The 17,203-nt window shown below is 43.7% G+C and overlaps 1 protein-coding gene and 1 long non-coding RNA gene across 8 annotated transcripts; both read left to right on the forward strand.

Moving 5' to 3' along the window:
• Positions 1-3,887: 3,887 nt before the first annotated feature.
• LOC144709844 (cytochrome P450 85A-like) lies at positions 3,888-6,739 on the forward strand. 2 transcript variants are annotated; one of them, XM_078583494.1, is made up of 8 exons: positions 3,888-4,130; positions 4,202-4,523; positions 4,609-4,758; positions 5,268-5,516; positions 5,585-5,671; positions 6,040-6,225; positions 6,301-6,425; positions 6,508-6,739. In XM_078583494.1, exons 1-8 carry the CDS (start codon positions 3,937-3,939, stop codon positions 6,593-6,595), a joined length of 1,401 nt encoding a protein of 466 aa, XP_078439620.1. In that variant the 5' UTR covers positions 3,888-3,936; the 3' UTR covers positions 6,596-6,739. The 2 variants fall into 2 exon arrangements, with proteins under 2 accessions (XP_078439620.1, XP_078439621.1); XM_078583495.1 differs by having other exon boundaries at positions 6,301-6,419.
• A 472-nt stretch (positions 6,740-7,211) lies between these two features.
• On the forward strand, positions 7,212-13,370 carry LOC144709872 (uncharacterized). Of its 6 annotated transcripts, none has more exons than XR_013583126.1 (5): positions 7,212-7,607; positions 8,624-8,685; positions 8,745-8,862; positions 9,356-11,316; positions 13,105-13,370. It is a non-coding gene; the product is annotated as an uncharacterized LOC144709872 (long non-coding RNA). The 6 variants fall into 6 exon arrangements; XR_013583127.1 differs by having other exon boundaries at positions 11,153-11,316; XR_013583128.1 differs by having other exon boundaries at positions 7,213-7,607; positions 8,438-8,685; positions 8,762-8,862.
• The last annotated feature ends 3,833 nt before the right edge of the window (positions 13,371-17,203 follow it).

The following is a 17,203-nucleotide window of genomic DNA, read 5'->3' on the forward strand; positions in this document are numbered from 1 at the left end:
AAACCAATTCAGATTTCGACGAATGTGGAAACTTCCCGAGAAAACACTGGACGGAGAACACGTTAACACCAAAGAGTTCAGGCGTACCTCAGCACCGCAGTGCATGAAGAGGTTGCGGGCAATTCTGAACGTGACAAGGCTGGGCGAATCCGGGCGTTGAGCGGCCCACTAGACGAGGACGAGGCTGGGCATTCCGGGCGTTGAACGGCCCTGGTTAAGTGCGGTTGTCATGGGCGCAGCGTCAAGCATGGGCGAACACCCGTGCGCGCTTCGCGCGCACGGCTTGAAGCGCCGACAGCATCCGGACAGGGGCAGCCGGAGTGCGGTCTCGGGCGGCCCTAGAGAAGGCTGTCGGGGCAGGCGAGGGCGGTGCACGGGCGAAGCGCTGGCGAAGCGCGGGCGGCGCGGCGCGGCGCGGGCGGCGCGGGCGGCGCGGCGGCGCGGCGGCGCGCGGCGCGGGCGGCGCGGCGGCGCGGCGGCGCGGGCGGCGCGCGGCGGGCGGCGCGGCGCGGGCGGCGCGGCGGCGCGGGCGGCGCGGCGGCGCGGGCGGCGCGGCGGCGCGGGCGGCGCGGGCGGCGCGGGCGGCAGCGGCGCGGGCGGCGCGGGCGGCGCGGGCGGCGCGGGCGGCGCGGGCGGCGCTGGCGAAGCGCGGCGCGCGGCGGCGGGCGGCGCGGCGGCGCGCGGCGCGGGCGGCGGGCGGCGCGGCGGCGCGGGCGGCGCGGGCGAAGCGCGGCGGCGCGGGCGACCGCGGGCGCGACGCGCGGCGGCGGCGGCGGGCGCGGCGCGCGCGCGGCGGAGCGCGGGCAAAGCGCGGGCAAAGCGCGGGCAAAGCGCGGGCAAAGCGCGGGCAAAGCGCGGGCGAAGCGCGGGCGAAGCGCGGGCAAAGCGCGGGCAAAGCGCGGGCAAAGCGCGGGCAAAGCGCGGGCAAAGCGCGGGCAAAGCGCGGGCGGCGCGAGCGGCGCGGGCAAAGCGCGGGCAAAGCGCGGGCAAAGCGCGGGCAAAGCGCGGGCAAAGCGCGGGCGAAGCGCGGGCGGCGCGTGGGCAGTCTGGGTGGCCCCCTTGGAGAGAAAGAGAGAGGAGAGAATGGAGAGAAAGAGAGAGAAGAGAAAGAGAGAGGAGAGGGGAGGTCGACGTCGCAAGGCCGCAGCAGTGGGGGCAGCGGCGGCGGCGACGGCGACGGCGACTAGGGTTTGGAAGGTGGAAAATAGGGGAGGCTGGGCAATCCTCCAAGAATAGTTAAACAAAAACTCAATTCTTGAATTATGATTGCCTAATGTTTCTTGAAAACAATGGCCTATATATAGGCCTTGGAGGAAAGAGAAAATGACGAGAAAATAAAGACGAGAAAATAAAGACGTGCGCCGTGTCACGCCAAAGGGCAGTTGTGGATCTGCCTTTGGCGTCGTGTCATGACGCGCGTAGGGACGTGCGTGGGTGGAGACGTGCTTGTTGACGGTTGTGGCATGTTGACTTCGGTTGACTCCGGTTGACCGTGGTGACGCGTTTGATGCTGAAGTGTTGGCGTCCTCGCCATCACTATTTCCCTACTCTTCTTGAGTAATCATCACAAGGTGAACCTCGGCTATGATTTGCTACATGCGTCGGCGGTGCAGAGCGGCAGCTATATATCCTGCGGCGGCATGTCATCCGGCGATCGCCTCCCTTGAAGCTACTCTAAGAGATTATAGCGGTGGGCGTAGGGCGGCTACAGCAAGGTATACTGGGAGACGGAGGTAGGCATCGGCGATGACGATTCATCTTGCGGCAGCGTGTACTTGGAGGTGGTGAAGTGGCACAGCGGGTCGTCCGGCAATTGCTCTCCTCAAAACTACTCTAGAGAACGCTAAGCGCGCGTTCGGGTGTGTAGCCACGGCAGCGGGCTTTAAGGCGAGCGTCCTGGCGAGGACGGTGACAGCATAGCTAGGCGCGATGATGGGCTTGGAGGTGAGCGCAGCGTCGAGGACGATGGTGCAACTAGGCACGGTGGCGGGCTCAGAGGCGAGCGTAGTGACGAGGTCGATGGCAGCGCAGCTAGGCATGACGACCGGCTCGCACCTGAGCGCGGTGGCACGAATGGCCACGTCGCATGTAGACGCGGCGATGGAATTGATGGCAAGCACAGTGACAAGGTCACCAGTGCAACTCGGCATGGTGACGAGCTCAGAGGCGCGCGCAAGGGACGAGGACGATGGCGGCACGGCGACACGTCATGGTGATAAGGCTGGCGGCTGCAGCTGCGGAGGCTACATGGCTGCGTGATTGCACGGCTGCACAACTGCATGACTATGCGACGATGCGTGCTGCCTGGCTGCACAGCTGCGGTTGTGCGGCTACACGATTGTGGCAGAGTGGCCGCGCGGTTCCGCGGCTGCGTAGCTACACAGCTGCGGCTGCGGCTGTGAGGCTACGGCTGCAGCTGTGCGGCTTCGTGGCTGCGGTTGCGCCCCCTATGGCTGCGCGGCTGCGTGGCTGCGTGGTTGCACTGATGTGACTGTGCAGTAGGGCCTGCTCGGCTACCCGGTTGCCCGGCTGCCCAGCTGCGCTGCTGCGTGGCAGTGGTAGACGGCTGTAGCCTGCTCCGGCGACTCCGGCCGGCTCCGGCGGCTGTGGCCACTTCTCGAGGGTGCGAGCGCTGCTCGCGGCTGCGGCCACTGCTCGCGGCAGCGGCTGCGGGGCTGCGGCCTGGTATGGTGACGGCAGAAGCCCGTCGATCCGGCGCCGGCGTGAACAACCCGCGGACGGTGCCGGGGTGGGCAGCGAAGGCGGCTGTGCCGGGGAAGGTAGCGGCGCCGGCGAAGGCAGCGCCGGTGGTCCGGCGAACTCATGACCAAACCCTAGTTTCCCTCCCCCCCCCCTCGAAGGGCAATTTCGTAATCCTTTCAAATTCTAAAACTAATAAAAAACATATAAAAAACCAGAAAAATACCCAATGGACTACATCTTGACTTTCCTTTCTTTACTTGGCTCTTCTGTTTCTACGATGGACACCCCTCCCCTCCTATATGGGAAATATGGGCCCTGCCCCTTACAAAAAATGGAAGAAGGCCCAAAAGTTAAAAGAGGGGGCCAATTTAGGAAAATAAAATACACATACAGATGCATGAGAAAACGAACATTGAAGCTACGTCTTCAAGGCTGGATGGCCCCCATTAGTAGGTCAACGCAAGTTTTCTTGGACCACCAGATCCTAAACCCATTGCTTAAGGATCATGAAGTTTGATGAGTTGAAGAGTTTCTCCGCATTCAACTGGGACGATGAAATCTCATTTCAACTACAAATAGAAATACTATTAGCTATGACATCATATCCACGAAGGCATATGGTGCTAGGCGTAAGCTTGCCCATGCTACAGGAGAAGGTCCACAGTAAACTCCCAACACGTGATTTATCAAAGGAGAGAGAGATATATATAGTATAGAAATGAAGAGAGACGAAGGAGATGGCCAACTGCTTGATAGAGACTACCAGAGGAAAACACTAATAGTTGATCCAAAGAAAGGTCAACCCAAAAGGCTTAAAGAGGAAAGGAGAAGATGCAGTATGAGAGGGGGAACATACCCCTTAAGGATCATGGGCATGTTCGCACTTAGAAAAGACGTGTTAAAAATAATTTGGTTGATACCCTTGTTTAATAGGGCAATGGGGTACCTGTTGCTTGAATAGTGAGATACCCCCATCAATTCACATGGCCGGCTATAAGATACTGTTAGCTAGTCAAGTGGACGAGGTTATTATAGAGAAATGTCAAACTAGTTTTTTATGGGTTGAACTATTCTCGGGTCCGGTTGATAGATTTAGAAGGTCCAAGATTTTGGATTCCGATCTTCATATTTAAATTCCTCGGTTCTTTTTTTTCTCCCACTTTCCATCTCTTCGGCCTTTTTATAAGCCTCGAGTAGGCGTCGGACAGGAGAGCCTATAGATTGCAGAAGGTCATGGAGGAGGACTTGGGATGGGTCTTTGCTGGAATGCTGGGATTAATATTCGTCTGCGTCTTCCTTGTGAGACGGAACGAGCTCATGTTCAGAGATAAAGGCCTGCCGCCTGGAAGCATGGGATGGCCGCTGTTCGGGGAGACAATTGAGTTCCTGAGACAGGGATGTAACTTTTCGAAGATCCGCAGCTCTCGGTCGCTCTCTTGTTCTTGTTCACTCTCTCTCTTTATCGCTCTATCGTAAGGCATAACTTATTCTCTTGTAGGCATGGAAGTCTCTTCAAAACCAATGTTCTTCGGTGCGCGCTTGTTGTCTCAATGGATCCACAGGTAAACAAGTTCATTTTGATGAACGAAAGGAAGGGCCTGGTTCCTGGCTATCCCCAATCGATGTTGGATTTTGCGGGGACGGGGGCCCTTCCCGCTATGCATGGCGATCTCCACAAATTCATGAGAGGAATTCTGCTCTCTCTCTTCGGCCCTAGCGCGATCAGAGAGCAGCTCCTCCCGAAGGTTGACTCCTTCATGCAGTCTTATCTGGATGGATTGAGTGGCCATATCGTTGATATTCAGGAGAAGGCGGGCGAGGTTGGTCGGCTTATTTCTTAATCCTTCGTTTCTGCATAGGGATTTTTGAACATTCACTGTGTTTCCCGCCGTCGGTATTCTTCAGATGACGTTTCGTCTACCCCTGAAACTATTCGCCGGGATCGAGACTGGGCAGGCTGCCAACATCTTAGTTAACGAGTTTCGTAAACTTGTTCGTGGCGGTTGCTCTCTACCCATCAATATTCGGGGAACAAGCTACCACCGTGCGCTCCTAGCAAGTGCTCTCTCTCTCTCTCTCTCTCATTCAGACCTTATCTCTCTCTTTCTCTCTCTCACGCTCTCTCTCTCTTTCTCTCTCTCTCTCTCATTCAGACCCTATCTCTCTCTTTCTCTCTCTCACGCTCTCTCTCTCTTTCTCTCTCTCTCTCTCTTTCTCTCTAGCTCTCTCGCTCTCTCTCTCTTTCTCTCTCTCACGCTCTCTCTCTCTTTCTCTCTCTCACGCTCTCTCTCTCTTCCCCTCTCTCTCTCTCTTTCTTTCGCTCTTTCTCTCTCGCTCTCGCGCTCTCTCTATCTCTCTCTCATGCTCTCTCTCTCTCTCTTTCTCTCTCTCTCTCTTACGCTCTATCTCTCTTCCTCTCATTCTCTCTATCGCTCTCCCTCTCTCCCTCTTGCTCTCTCTCAATATCTCACTCTCTCTCTCCCTCCCTCTCCCTTTCCCTCCTTCCTCTCTTATGGACCCTCATGGGCAATCATGCTAATCAGACCACGACTTCCGATTTACAGGCGAAAGGGAAAATAGTGAGCATCTTTGAAGATATTCTACGAGAAAGAAGGTCTTGCGCCTGCGACGGAAAAGATATATTGGACGCATTGCTCCACGGTGATGAGAAGGCACAACGCCAAATCACGAACGAACAGATCATCGGTTTGCTTATTACGATCATATTCGCGGGCCATGATACCGTCACTGCGGCATCGATGATGGCTTTTAAATATCTCCACAATCATCCAAGAGCTCTTCAAGAAGCCAGAGTGAGATGCTAAGATGGATCCGGTCGTAAGAAAACCAGACGCTAATTTGTTTCTCAATCGGTCCGCAGGAAGAGCACTTGGAAATCAGGAAAAGAAAGTCGAGTGGCGAGGCTATTAATTGGGAGGATTACAAGTCTATGACCTTCACTCGAGGGGTAAGAACTGTTTCTCTCCATTGGTTATGCTCGACGAGGTAGTGTGGTATAGTTTTTCAAACCAGAAAAGAATCGCTGCTTTCTTTAATAGGTTCTTCGACTGAATCTTCTTTGATATAACCCTCGATCTCCTTCAGTTTCATTCAACGTTGACTGCTGCATAGACTAAAAGATCGGGTACACAGGATGACGATTAAAGGAGGAAAGAACATTCCTCTTATCCTCTTCTACCTCCCTCGTCGAATGGGACCTTGATATTCAGCGTTTCTGGAAACTTTAAGAACTGCTCCATGGAAAATATGCAGCTATTCTCTGCATAACGATGCGTTATCGATTTAGAAGTTTCATGGGTTCGCTGATCGTTGTAGGTAATTTTGGAAACCTTGAGACTCGCGTCCATAATCCCCGGAGTTCTGAGAAAGACGACAGAGAATCAAGAGATCAATGGGTTCACCATTCCACGAGGGTGGAAAGTCTACGTCTGCACAAGGGAATATAACTACGATCCTGTTCAGTACCACGAACCTCTCGCTTTTGATCCATGGAGATGGCAGGTGGTTGCCTTGTTTTTCTGAGTCAGGGTTCCCATTAACTGATACCTGACGTCTTCTCTATCGTGTGTATAATAGGATAAGAGCTTGGAGACACATCAGTTCTTCACGTTGTTTGGCGGAGGCACCAGGCTATGTCCAGGGAAGGAGTTAGGAATTGTGCAAATTTCTATGTTCCTTCACTACTTCCTGACAAGGTACAGGTGAGCTCCCTCCTCCATTTTAAAATTATTCTTGTTTGTAGTATCACCTCGCCGGTTAAAGGTCTTATTCTCCTTGTGACAGGTGCGAAGAAGTCGGAGACCAAAAGATTGTGCAGTATTTGAAAGTTGAAGCTCCCAAAGGTCTCCGTTTTAGAGTTTCAGACATCTAATGACATTCTACTGTGTGTATGTGTATGGGGTTTGTGAGACAGTGGTAAGCACTTGTGTAGTATCGTCGACGCTTCACTGAGAAATAATACTCAGAGTAATTTGTATCTAAAATATTAATAATGAACCAACATCTGAGCCTTCATCACCGTCGCCACCTTCTCAGGGCATCACAGTTAATAAAACATCTTTTCTTCTACGGAGAGAAAAGATTTAGAGACAACGAAACAAAGGCTGCAGGCAAAAGCCCCTATTGTTCAGTGTCATGCGGTCAAATTCCGAGGTAGGACAAATGCTCGAATGTGGCGCATGCTAGGATCAATGCTTGGAGCACAACACTTAACAGTCTTCATCTCTTGCGCAATAGCTTAAGTACACATAGAAGGGGTTAGAGGTTAGGGAAGATGGTGGGGAAGCAGCCCCATCACGGAATAGGTTCAATGAATTAATATCATCAAGATGTTGCATTGTAGTACTTGGCAGGTTCGGGAGGTTTCTGATGAACTCTAGGGTTTTTTCTCACTCCTAACTTTGTAATGGCATTTTCATAAATATGACGAAAACTCAAAGAAACACTAAAAAATAGGAAAGCTATTGATAAGCTGATTTTTTGGGTTATTAAGATGCCTTAATTACTGTCATTGTTCCATTCAGATTATGCAACTCAATTTATAAATTTGCCGCAATACTTAGATGTATAGTGTGAATAGCGGTTGCTCCAGAGAATCCCGTGGGTAAGAAATGCAGCGTCAATGAATCCCGTGCCATTGTTTCGGAAAATAAATTTTCTCAGGTTTAAGAAGCGTGGGCAAGGCCTTCGGTCTTGGATCCGAGTCGACACCGCCCCCGGCAGCTCGCAAGCCATGGAGGTGGACAAATTCGCCTCCTCTGCTGGAAGGATACGCGGAGCGGGAAGGATATGCGGAGCAGGATGCGATCTGCCCACGCGAGATGCTGCTTGCAGCGACGAACATGAGGATCGAATTTAGAGTGCTGGACGGATTTCTCGCTGCGGTGAGTAATCTTCTTCTAGACCCAATCATACGGGAAGATTTGTTTGATCGATCGATCAAAATGGGAATGTTTGATCGATCAGAGAACTGGGTCTGATCGAGGCGGTCGATCAATCAGATCGTTCAAGTGGGAATGTTTGATCAATCAGAGAACTGGGTTTGATCGACGTAGTGAGTTGATCAAATGGGCACGGATCGTTCAAGTGGGAATGTTTGACCAATCAGAGAACTGGGTTTGATCGAGGTGGTCGATTGATCAAATGGGCATGGATCGATCACATGGGAATATGTTAGACTAATCGGAGAAATGGGTTCGATCGACGTAGTGAGTTGATCAAATGGGCACGGATCGATCAGATGGGAACGTTAGATTAATCGGAGAACTGAGTTTGATCGAGGTAGTGAATTGATCAAATCGGAATAATTTAGATTAATCCGATAACTGGGTTCGATCGAGGTAGTGAATTGATCAAATGGACAGGGATCGATCAAATGGGAATACGTTAGATTAATCGGAGAACTGGGTTCGATCGAGGTGGTGTATTGATCAAATGGGCAGAGATCTATCATATGAGAAGGTTAGATAAATCAAATAACTGGGTTCGATCGTAGTAGTAGATTGATCATATCGGCACGGATCGTTCAACTGGGAATGTTAGATTAATCGGAGAACTGGGTTGGATAAAGGCAGGGATCGACCAAATGGGAATATGTTAGATTATTCGGAGAACTGGGTTCGACCGAGAAAGCCAATGGATCAAATGGGAAAAATGGACGAGATTGATGATTGATGGGTTGAAAGTTGATGGAGATTATGTCGTTATCGTTCAGGCTGGGGTTGGGAGGGAGCAGTGTTCTTCGTTGTGGGGTGATCAGGGAAGGCAGCAGCAGAGTTGGGAAGATGGGACGGGTTGGTGAATTTGTCCAGCACAGTTGTGAAGATGCGGCGATGCGATCTGCGTGCGCGAGATCTTCGGCTTCTGGATCATCTCTTTGTTTATCAGTCCACTATTCTAGGTCGCCAGAACGCGATCGTCGTCAATCTGGAGCAGATTAGATGCATCATCACCGCCGATGAGGTCTTTCTTAACTCTCTTGATAGTTATGTGCTTCAGTATGTCGTGGAGCTTCAAAAAAGGCTCGTTGTGCCTCCAGTGGATGCCTTCAGCGGCGCGACGTCGCCTGATTATATTCCGTTTGAGTTTCGCGCGTTGGAGGTAGCGCTTGAGGCGGCTTGCACTTTTCTTGAAACCCAGGTTTGCACTTTATCCGCTAGTTTTTGTTTTAAAAAATCAATCATTGGAGGTGGAGTTTGCCCTAGCAGATGAAAATTGGGATGTGTAGACCACTTCAATTCATGAATTAATGAAAAGTTTAAACCCTCCCTGTGCTTGATTTGTCTAGCCAACCGTCGGTTCCCATCTCGCGTTATGTTATTTATTTATAATGCAGGATGATTAACTGTAGGCACTATAACTCTAGGCTTTTAGATGATTAGTTTTTGGATTTTGTTGTCATAAATTAATTTCAAATTTAGCACGAAAGCTTACTCTTCTCCATTAGAAAACGAGGCCACCCTTTTCATGTATATGTGGAAGGGATCAAATGTCTTGATGAATTGTTGTGAATTACTGATCCACTGTGCATAGATGTCTCACTTATTTTCTCTGATACTGATTGGATTAAAGCCTAAACCAATTTTGCACATATGCATCATTCTTTATTCATTTTTTTTTCTTTCTTGGGTAGGAATTACAGGACTGTAGTGCATTGAAACTTCCTTGGGGGTAGTTGGCCAATCATCTTTCTGAGCGGTTCCACCCGACTAACGTTTACATAGATATATGTGAAACTATGAATAACTCTCTCTCCCACGGTTAGCCCATTATATTTTCCTATTTTTACGTCATATCCATCACGATCACTCACTCTTCTCTTTAAGTCAATTTAACTTATAAATTACGTAATTTTTATTGATGTCACTAGCTAACATCCTTGAATCTTGTTTTCGTCAATCTTCTCATCAATCATCACTAGTATACGAAAATAATTCCATAATCGTCATTCCTTGTGGAAAAAATCCGTACTCATCACTTGCTAAGTATTTTCAAGTATGGTTAAATATATTTTTATTGAATAATCTCAATTACCAAAGACAAATTTTAACCCTAAAATTGAGATTCTCAATCGGTGCCATTGCTGGGGAATGGTAGCCATTAAGGATTTAATTTCTTTATTTTATTTTGGTAATTTTATTTTTATTACTAATTGTGATCAAAATAGTGCAATCAGCTCCAAGAGACTGACAAAGACATGAAGAAAAGGTACAACTCTTAAACTCTATATTTTCTTTAGTTTAACACCTCATCATGAATGGTAGACGATCACAGAGACAAAATGAGAATGAAAGTGAAGGAAATAAAGGACAGGATTTGAATAATCAAAACAACCACCCTGAGAATTGTGTTATAAACGAAGGAAATAGATGATGTAGATTAAACAAATTTTCTGTTCCTTAAGGATATGAGCCTCTTACTAAGATTTATGCACCTATCAATGAGGGTTCAAACTTCAAAATTGATCATCATATGATTCAGTCGCTCCCTAATTTCCATGGTTTATCTCAAGAAGAGCCATATAAGCATTTGGAAGAATTCACTTTCGTAATGTTACGAATGAAGTTCTTAAAATGTGGTTATTTCCGTTTAGTCTTAGAGATAAAGCTAGAAGTTGGTTTACATCTCTCTCTCTCTCAGAATTTTGATTCATGGAAAGAGATGGAAATTGCATTCCTAAAAAAATTCTACTCCCTTGGAAAAACAAATTTATATCGACGAGCAATAAGAGAATTTTGTCAAGGGCCAGACAAATCCTTAGGAGAAGCATGGGAAAGGCTAAAAGAATTAACTAGAAAATGTCCACACCATGGCATAGAACAATGGGAGATAGTACAAACATTTTATGCAAGATAACAAGATCAAGATCGGAAGATGATCGACGCAGCTAGTGGAGGTACCTTTATGCATAAATATTTAGATGAGGCATTAGACATTTGGGAAACACTAGCTGAAAATGGTGCATACTACGCTGCTTTAATCATAATGGGAGACATGCAAATCCTAAAAGGGGAGGGATGATTGACGTGAATGCAGTTGAACTTGAGTTACGTATTGATCAATTAGTTAAAATCGTGTCTGACCTAACTAGTCGATTAGATACGATAGGCATTCACGAGGAACCTCGACCATATCAAATTGAGATGACATTATGCCATCATTGCTCTAGTGTCGATCCCGTAGAGGTAGATTGTCCTTTACATGAAAAGGTTATGGCTATTGATCGACCGAGAATGAATAGACCTATGGGTCAAAATTCTTGGAATCCTAGGGATAATACATACAACCAACCTAACATCCAAAGGCCATCTTATCCATCTAACCCATCATCTTTCCAACAACAAGAGCAACGGAATTTCTATCCGCATGGTCCACAGAACTCTTTTCAGCCTAACACTAACTCTAACCCATCTTATGATGAACTGTATAGAAATGTGCAGGAAAAACAAGATAAGATGGAACAAATGCAAGCTCAAATGTTTGGAATGATACAAGAGTTTAAAAAAGAGATGGAGCGGATGCAAGAAGCGCAAGCGGCAAAGCCGGATTATAAGGGTAAATTGGACAATAATGGTCCCCGCAACCATGAACAAGGTCAACTCCCAACTCAACCTGAAATTAATCCTAGAAATTTACATTATATCGACAATAATATTTCTAATGAAAATCATCATGAAACCATGCATGCTATCTCTAAGCTAAGAAGTGGTAAAATTCTTCCTGATATTTCTGAAAAAGTAAAAGTAGAAGAATATCATGAAGATGTAGAGGATAACCAGGAAGAACCTGATCCTAAGGATCATGTGCCATCCATTCCCTTTCTCGATGCCTTGATAACTTCAAAGATAAAACCGAATGCACATGATGAGCAACTTTTAGAAATTTTTAAGCAAGTTACAATTAAAATTCCTTTGACATAAGCAATTCAACATATTCCCTCTTATGCTAAATTTTTGAAAAATCTGTGTCCACCTAGTAGAAAGCAAAAGCGTATCCAATTATCCATAAATGTGAGCTCTATTTTACAAAACCTTCCTGAAAAACGTAGAGATCCTAGAGCTCTTTTGATCAAGTGCGAGATAGGGGAATGGTTTTCTTCAAATCTCCACTTGACTCAGGAGCAAGTGTTAACATTTTGCCAAAGCCTTATATGATAAATTTCAGTTTGGAGATTTAGAACCGAGCTTTTTAGAACTGCAATTAGTGGATGTGTCTATTAGGCGACCTCATGGATTATTGGAAGATGTAGTAGTTAAAATAGAGCATTGTTATTTTCCTGTAGATTTCACAGTGGCTGATATGAAGGTTACTAAAGATCTTAGGAATGCTCCTATAATCTTAGGGCGACCTTTCTTAGCTACAGCTAGGGCAAACACAGATTGGAAAAAGTGGTTTTTGAACTAAAAATTGGAAAAGAGAATATTGAAATGAACATGTATAGGCTAATGAAATATCCAGAAAAAGCTTGTGAAGATATTTGCTTGATTGATTCTCATTATGATTTTGATATTATGTGTTCTTCATTTCATGATTTTGAAGATGATTTTGAGCTAAATGTTTGTGCTATTGATTCAAAAATTGATTTGAAACCTTTACCATCTACCTTGAAATATGCATTTCTAGGAGACAACAAAGATTTTCCTGTTATTATATCACCATCATTATCATCGCATCAAGAAAGTAAACTACTAACCATGCTTTGAAGTTATAAATCTGCTATAGGTTGGTGTATTTCAGATATTAAGGGAATTAGTACATCTGTATGTCTTCATAGAATCTTTACGGAAGATAATGGTAAGCCTAATAGAGAGTGTCAATGAAAATTAAATCCTATCATGCAAGAGGTAGTTAGAAAAGAAATTTTGAAATGGTTAGAAGCAGGATTTATCTATTCTATTTCAGATAGTCCATGGGTTAGTCCGGTGCAGGTTGGTCCTAAGAAAACTGGGATAACCGTGACCAAGAATGAGCAAGGGGAAGAGATCCAAACTAGATTACCAACTAGCTGGAGGATATGAATCGATTATCGGAAGCTGAATGCGGTAACAAAGAAAGATCACTATCCCTTGCCCTTTCTTTATCAAATCTTAGAAAAATTAGCAGGACAAAATTATCTGTTTTCTTGAGGGATATTCAGGATATAATCAAATTGAAATTCATCCTAAGGACCTAGAGAAAACTACTTTTAGATGCCCCTTTGGGACATTTGCATTTAGTAGAATGCCATTTGGATTATGTAACGCCCCTGCCACATTTCAATGATGCATGAGTGCCCTATTTTCAGATTTAATCAATGACTTTTTAGAGGTTTTTATTGATGACTTCTCTGTTTTTGGTCAAGATTTTGATTCATGTTTCTCTAATTTGGAAAATGTATTGCAGATATGTGTGGAGAAAAAGATAGTGCTCAGTTGGGAAAGTCCCATTTCATGGTTCAAGAGGGAATAGTTTTGGGACATCTAGTCATCAACCGTGGACTCGAAGTGGACAAGGCCAAAGTGGAAGCGATCCAGAACCTTCCACTTCCAACCAACACATAGGCTAAGAGGATTCCTTGGCCACATAGGCTTCTATAGACGATTTATTAAAGATTTTGCTAAGTTGTCTAAACCGTTGGCCAATTTATAAGTTAAAGATGTGATTTTCGAAAATAACGATGCAGGGAAGAATAATTTCATTCATATTAAGGAGGCTCTAGTGTAAGCACCGATTCTAAAAGCACCAGACTAGAGTCTTCCCTTTGAGCTGATGTGGGATGCTTTCGACTTCGTGGTGGCTGCAGTCCTTGGTCAACGTATCGAAAAGAAGCCGGTGGCATCTATTACGCTAGCAAAACCTTAGTAGATGTCCAGTTAAACTACATTACAACTGAAAAGGAATTCCTAGATATTGTTTTTGCCTTAGATAAATTTAGATCTTATTTACTAGGAAGTAAAATAGTTATCTTTTCTGATCATGCTGCTATTAGATATTGAATGAATAAGAAAGAAGCTAAACCTAGGTTAATTAGATGGATTTTATCAATGCAAAAATTTGATCAAAATTAAAGATAGACGTGGATCTGAAAACTTTGTTGCTGATCATTTATCTAGATTACACGTCGACACTTCAACCGTTATATCTGAAAATTTTCCAGATGGACACATACTTAGGGTTAGCACTAAAAGAATCCATTGGTTTGCACACAGAGATAATTATCTCATTTCAAGAAGAACCCCTGATGATTGGAACGAACAAGAGAAAAAGATATTCCTTAGAGAAGTTCAGTTTTATTTTTGGGAGGATCCTGAACTTTTTCACCTAAGTGTAGACCAAATATTAAGAAGATGTGTGCCCTAAGAAGAACATAGAAGTATCTTAGAATTTTTGCATTCATCTTGTTGTGATGGATATTTCTCTTCTAAGATTACAGCATCTAAAGTGCTTCAATGTGGTTTCTTTTGGCCAACTTTATTTAGAGATTCCTTTGAGTTTTGTAAGAATTGCTTAAAATTTCAATCGATGGTAAATCTTAAGAAGAATGATGCTATACCACTCAAACCTATTATTGAAATAGAATTATTTGATTTGTGGGGCATAGATTTCATCGGACCTTTTCCACCATCACATGGGCAAGAATATATTCTGATGGTGGTTGATTATGTGTCTAAGAAGCAATTCCCACGAGGACAAGATATCATAAAGTCGTACTTAAATTTTTAACTCAGACTATATTCTCCCATTTTGGATGCCCTAGGGCAATCATTAGTGATGGTGGATCGCATTTCAATAACTCACATTTCAGGTCCCTCCTCAAGAAGTATGGGGTCCATCATAAGATGAAATCAAACAGATCCTTAAAAAGATCGTATGGCCGGATGGTAAGGATTGGAGCGAAAGATTACCCGATGCATTATGAGCTTATAGGAAAGCCTATAAGGGACCCGTTTGGATGTCCCCTTATAGACTCATATTTGTAAAGGCATGCCATCTTCTTGTTGAGATTCAACATCGAGCTTATTGGGCAATTAGAAAATTGAATCTTGCTATGGAAGATGTAGGGAAAAAATTGCATGCTAAAACTCCAAGAATCCAAGAATTGCAAGAACTAAGAAATGATGGTAAGAAAATTCTGTAATTTACAAATCTAAAATGAAAGCCTTTCACAATAGCAAGTTAAACAGAAGAAATATTTATGAAAATAAAAAAGGATGGCTTTACAATTCTCGATTAAAATTGTTTCTAAGAAAGCTTAGGAGCAGATGGGACGGTCCATTTATCATTATTAAACTTTTTGATTGTGGAGCTGTTTTGATTTCATATCCAAAGACAGTTAGACAGTTCAAGGTGAATGGATAAAGGCTAAAACCATACTTGGAGTTAGAACCCCAACCTATGGAAGCAATGATAGACCTTGAACTAGGGGTTTAGTCTTGCATTAGTATATTTTGTTTCGTACCTAGATTTGCTGCTTTCAATTTTTTCCTTTACTTTACTTATTTTCCATTTGATCTCTTTTAACTATATTTAAAGATAATTTTGAGTTTTTAGGAGAATAAAACACGGAAGCAACCATATCATGCACAAGGATCCACGGCAAGATAGTGACATCGAAAGCACAAGAATCACAGTAAGACTATCCTCTTCCTTATATTTTTTCTTTTCTTGCATTAGGGACAATGCATATTTTAAGTACGGGGAGGGGAACTTTGGTTCAAAAAATATTTTTATTCCTTACATCTTTTGAAGTTGGGGGGTAGCATATAATGGTATGAATTTAATCATGCCCATCTTGAAGAATCAGTCACCCCGTGTCTCAACAACATGAGTATAGAAGTTACGCTCCTGTAGTGGATCAAATACATCTCTTAATGGTATGAACCATGGTCTAGATGCATGTGTTTTTCCCATGATATTCATCCATAGAAATAACATTTTGACCATCAAAAAATGACATCTGAAAATCAGAAGTATCAACACAAGCATTGTCATCTTCATTTTCAAAATATTATTTTCCTTCATGTGAGTTAATATCATTTCTATAGGATTCATCCGTTTGAAAAAAAAAAGGCAGCCTAAACATGGATATGAGAAATATTATCAAAAGGGCACAAAATATCTTCATCAAAATATACTTTTGTTGAACATATATAATTTTAGGAAGTTTTGTCCATAGACGGAACATCTGCAAGTAGAATTTGAACATTCAAAGTTTCAACAAAAGGATATGAAATAGTTTCATTTGAAAAACTTCTTCTTCATTTTAAATTATATCATTTGGAATAGAAATTTCATTATTAACAACATGACTAGAAATCTCAACAAATTTTCTTGTATTAAATTCAACCAAATCTTCTTCAAAGTAGTCCCCATCTGATTCTTCATAATTAAATGAATATGGTATGTCAAAACACATCTTCATTTTTATCTTGTTCATTTTTCTTATGAAATAAAATTTCACAATGTCACTAATTTCTTCAAACAATCTCGGCAATAAAGAATTGACATCTTGTCAAATTTTCATAATTTTTTTATAGTATTCTCTTTTCTCGTAAATCTCAATTTCAGCAAAAATATTTCTAACCATATTATGAAGTACTCTCATTCTGAAAATACATTTATATTTAAATTCCTCGATTTACTTTTTAAAATACTCTATTAAATATTGATCACTTTCATGTGAATCATCAAGTTGTGAAATTTTATTTTGCATAATCATTATGCATACTTTTAGAATATTCATGCATTTGGCTGTTATGACAAGATTGAAGATGATGAGGATAAGAAGTTTCATGATTTTCAAAACTAGGGACATTAATAAAATTTTGTCGAGAGGAATGAAAATCAGCATGAAATGGTTCACGTAGATCAAAATTGCTTTCATATATCCTCTCATGAAATTCATAAGTTCAATTAGGAAGATTTGATATCATAATATGCTATCTAACACAATTACAAAAAGACATCTAGGAGTTATTTTCAGCATTAGAAAAAAATTTCATACCTGAGAATGATGATTTCCTCGTCCTTATCATACTTAATAACCCTTGGAAGATATTAGTGTATAAAAAAATACTACAAAGAAAATAAATCCCTAATCATCTTTCCCTGTGGAGACGATCTGTACTCATCACTAACTAAGTATTTTCAAGTACGGTTAAATATATATTTTTTTATTGAATAATCTGAATTACCAATGACAAATTTTAACCCTAAAATTGATATTATCAAGCGCTCAAAACGGTAGAAGTTTCGTCTTAGCACCGAGGCAAAGTATTGGTCCTAAATTGCCCACTAACTGGGGTAGGGACTCGAGGTGCGATGTCCCTAACTAGGCATGGAAGTAAGTCAACCTCGGCTTCATAAGGATGCTCATCATGGTAGTGACCACATTGGGTCGAAGATCCACTATGTCAGGATCGTATACTTGATCCTCATCATCATAGGGATAAGTTTGTGCATAAGGGGAAGTGTACAGGGATGGATATACAACATGGATTGG

This window comes from Wolffia australiana, chromosome 11 (assembly GCF_029677425.1).
Source record: "Wolffia australiana isolate 7733 chromosome 11, ASM2967742v1".
NCBI classification, from domain to species: Eukaryota; Viridiplantae; Streptophyta; class Magnoliopsida; order Alismatales; family Araceae; genus Wolffia; species Wolffia australiana.

Excerpts from the sequence above, each read along its gene's own strand:
- LOC144709844 (XM_078583494.1), top strand. The coding sequence starts at position 3,937 with ATGGAGGAGGACTTGGGATGGGTCTTTGCTGGAATGCTGGGATTAATA. Across the intron at positions 4,524-4,608 it reads TTCAGGAGAAGGCGGGCGAG|ATGACGTTTCGTCTACCCCT; the intron begins GTTGGTCGGCTT and ends GGTATTCTTCAG. Across the intron at positions 6,426-6,507 it reads TACTTCCTGACAAGGTACAG|GTGCGAAGAAGTCGGAGACC; the intron begins GTGAGCTCCCTC and ends TCCTTGTGACAG.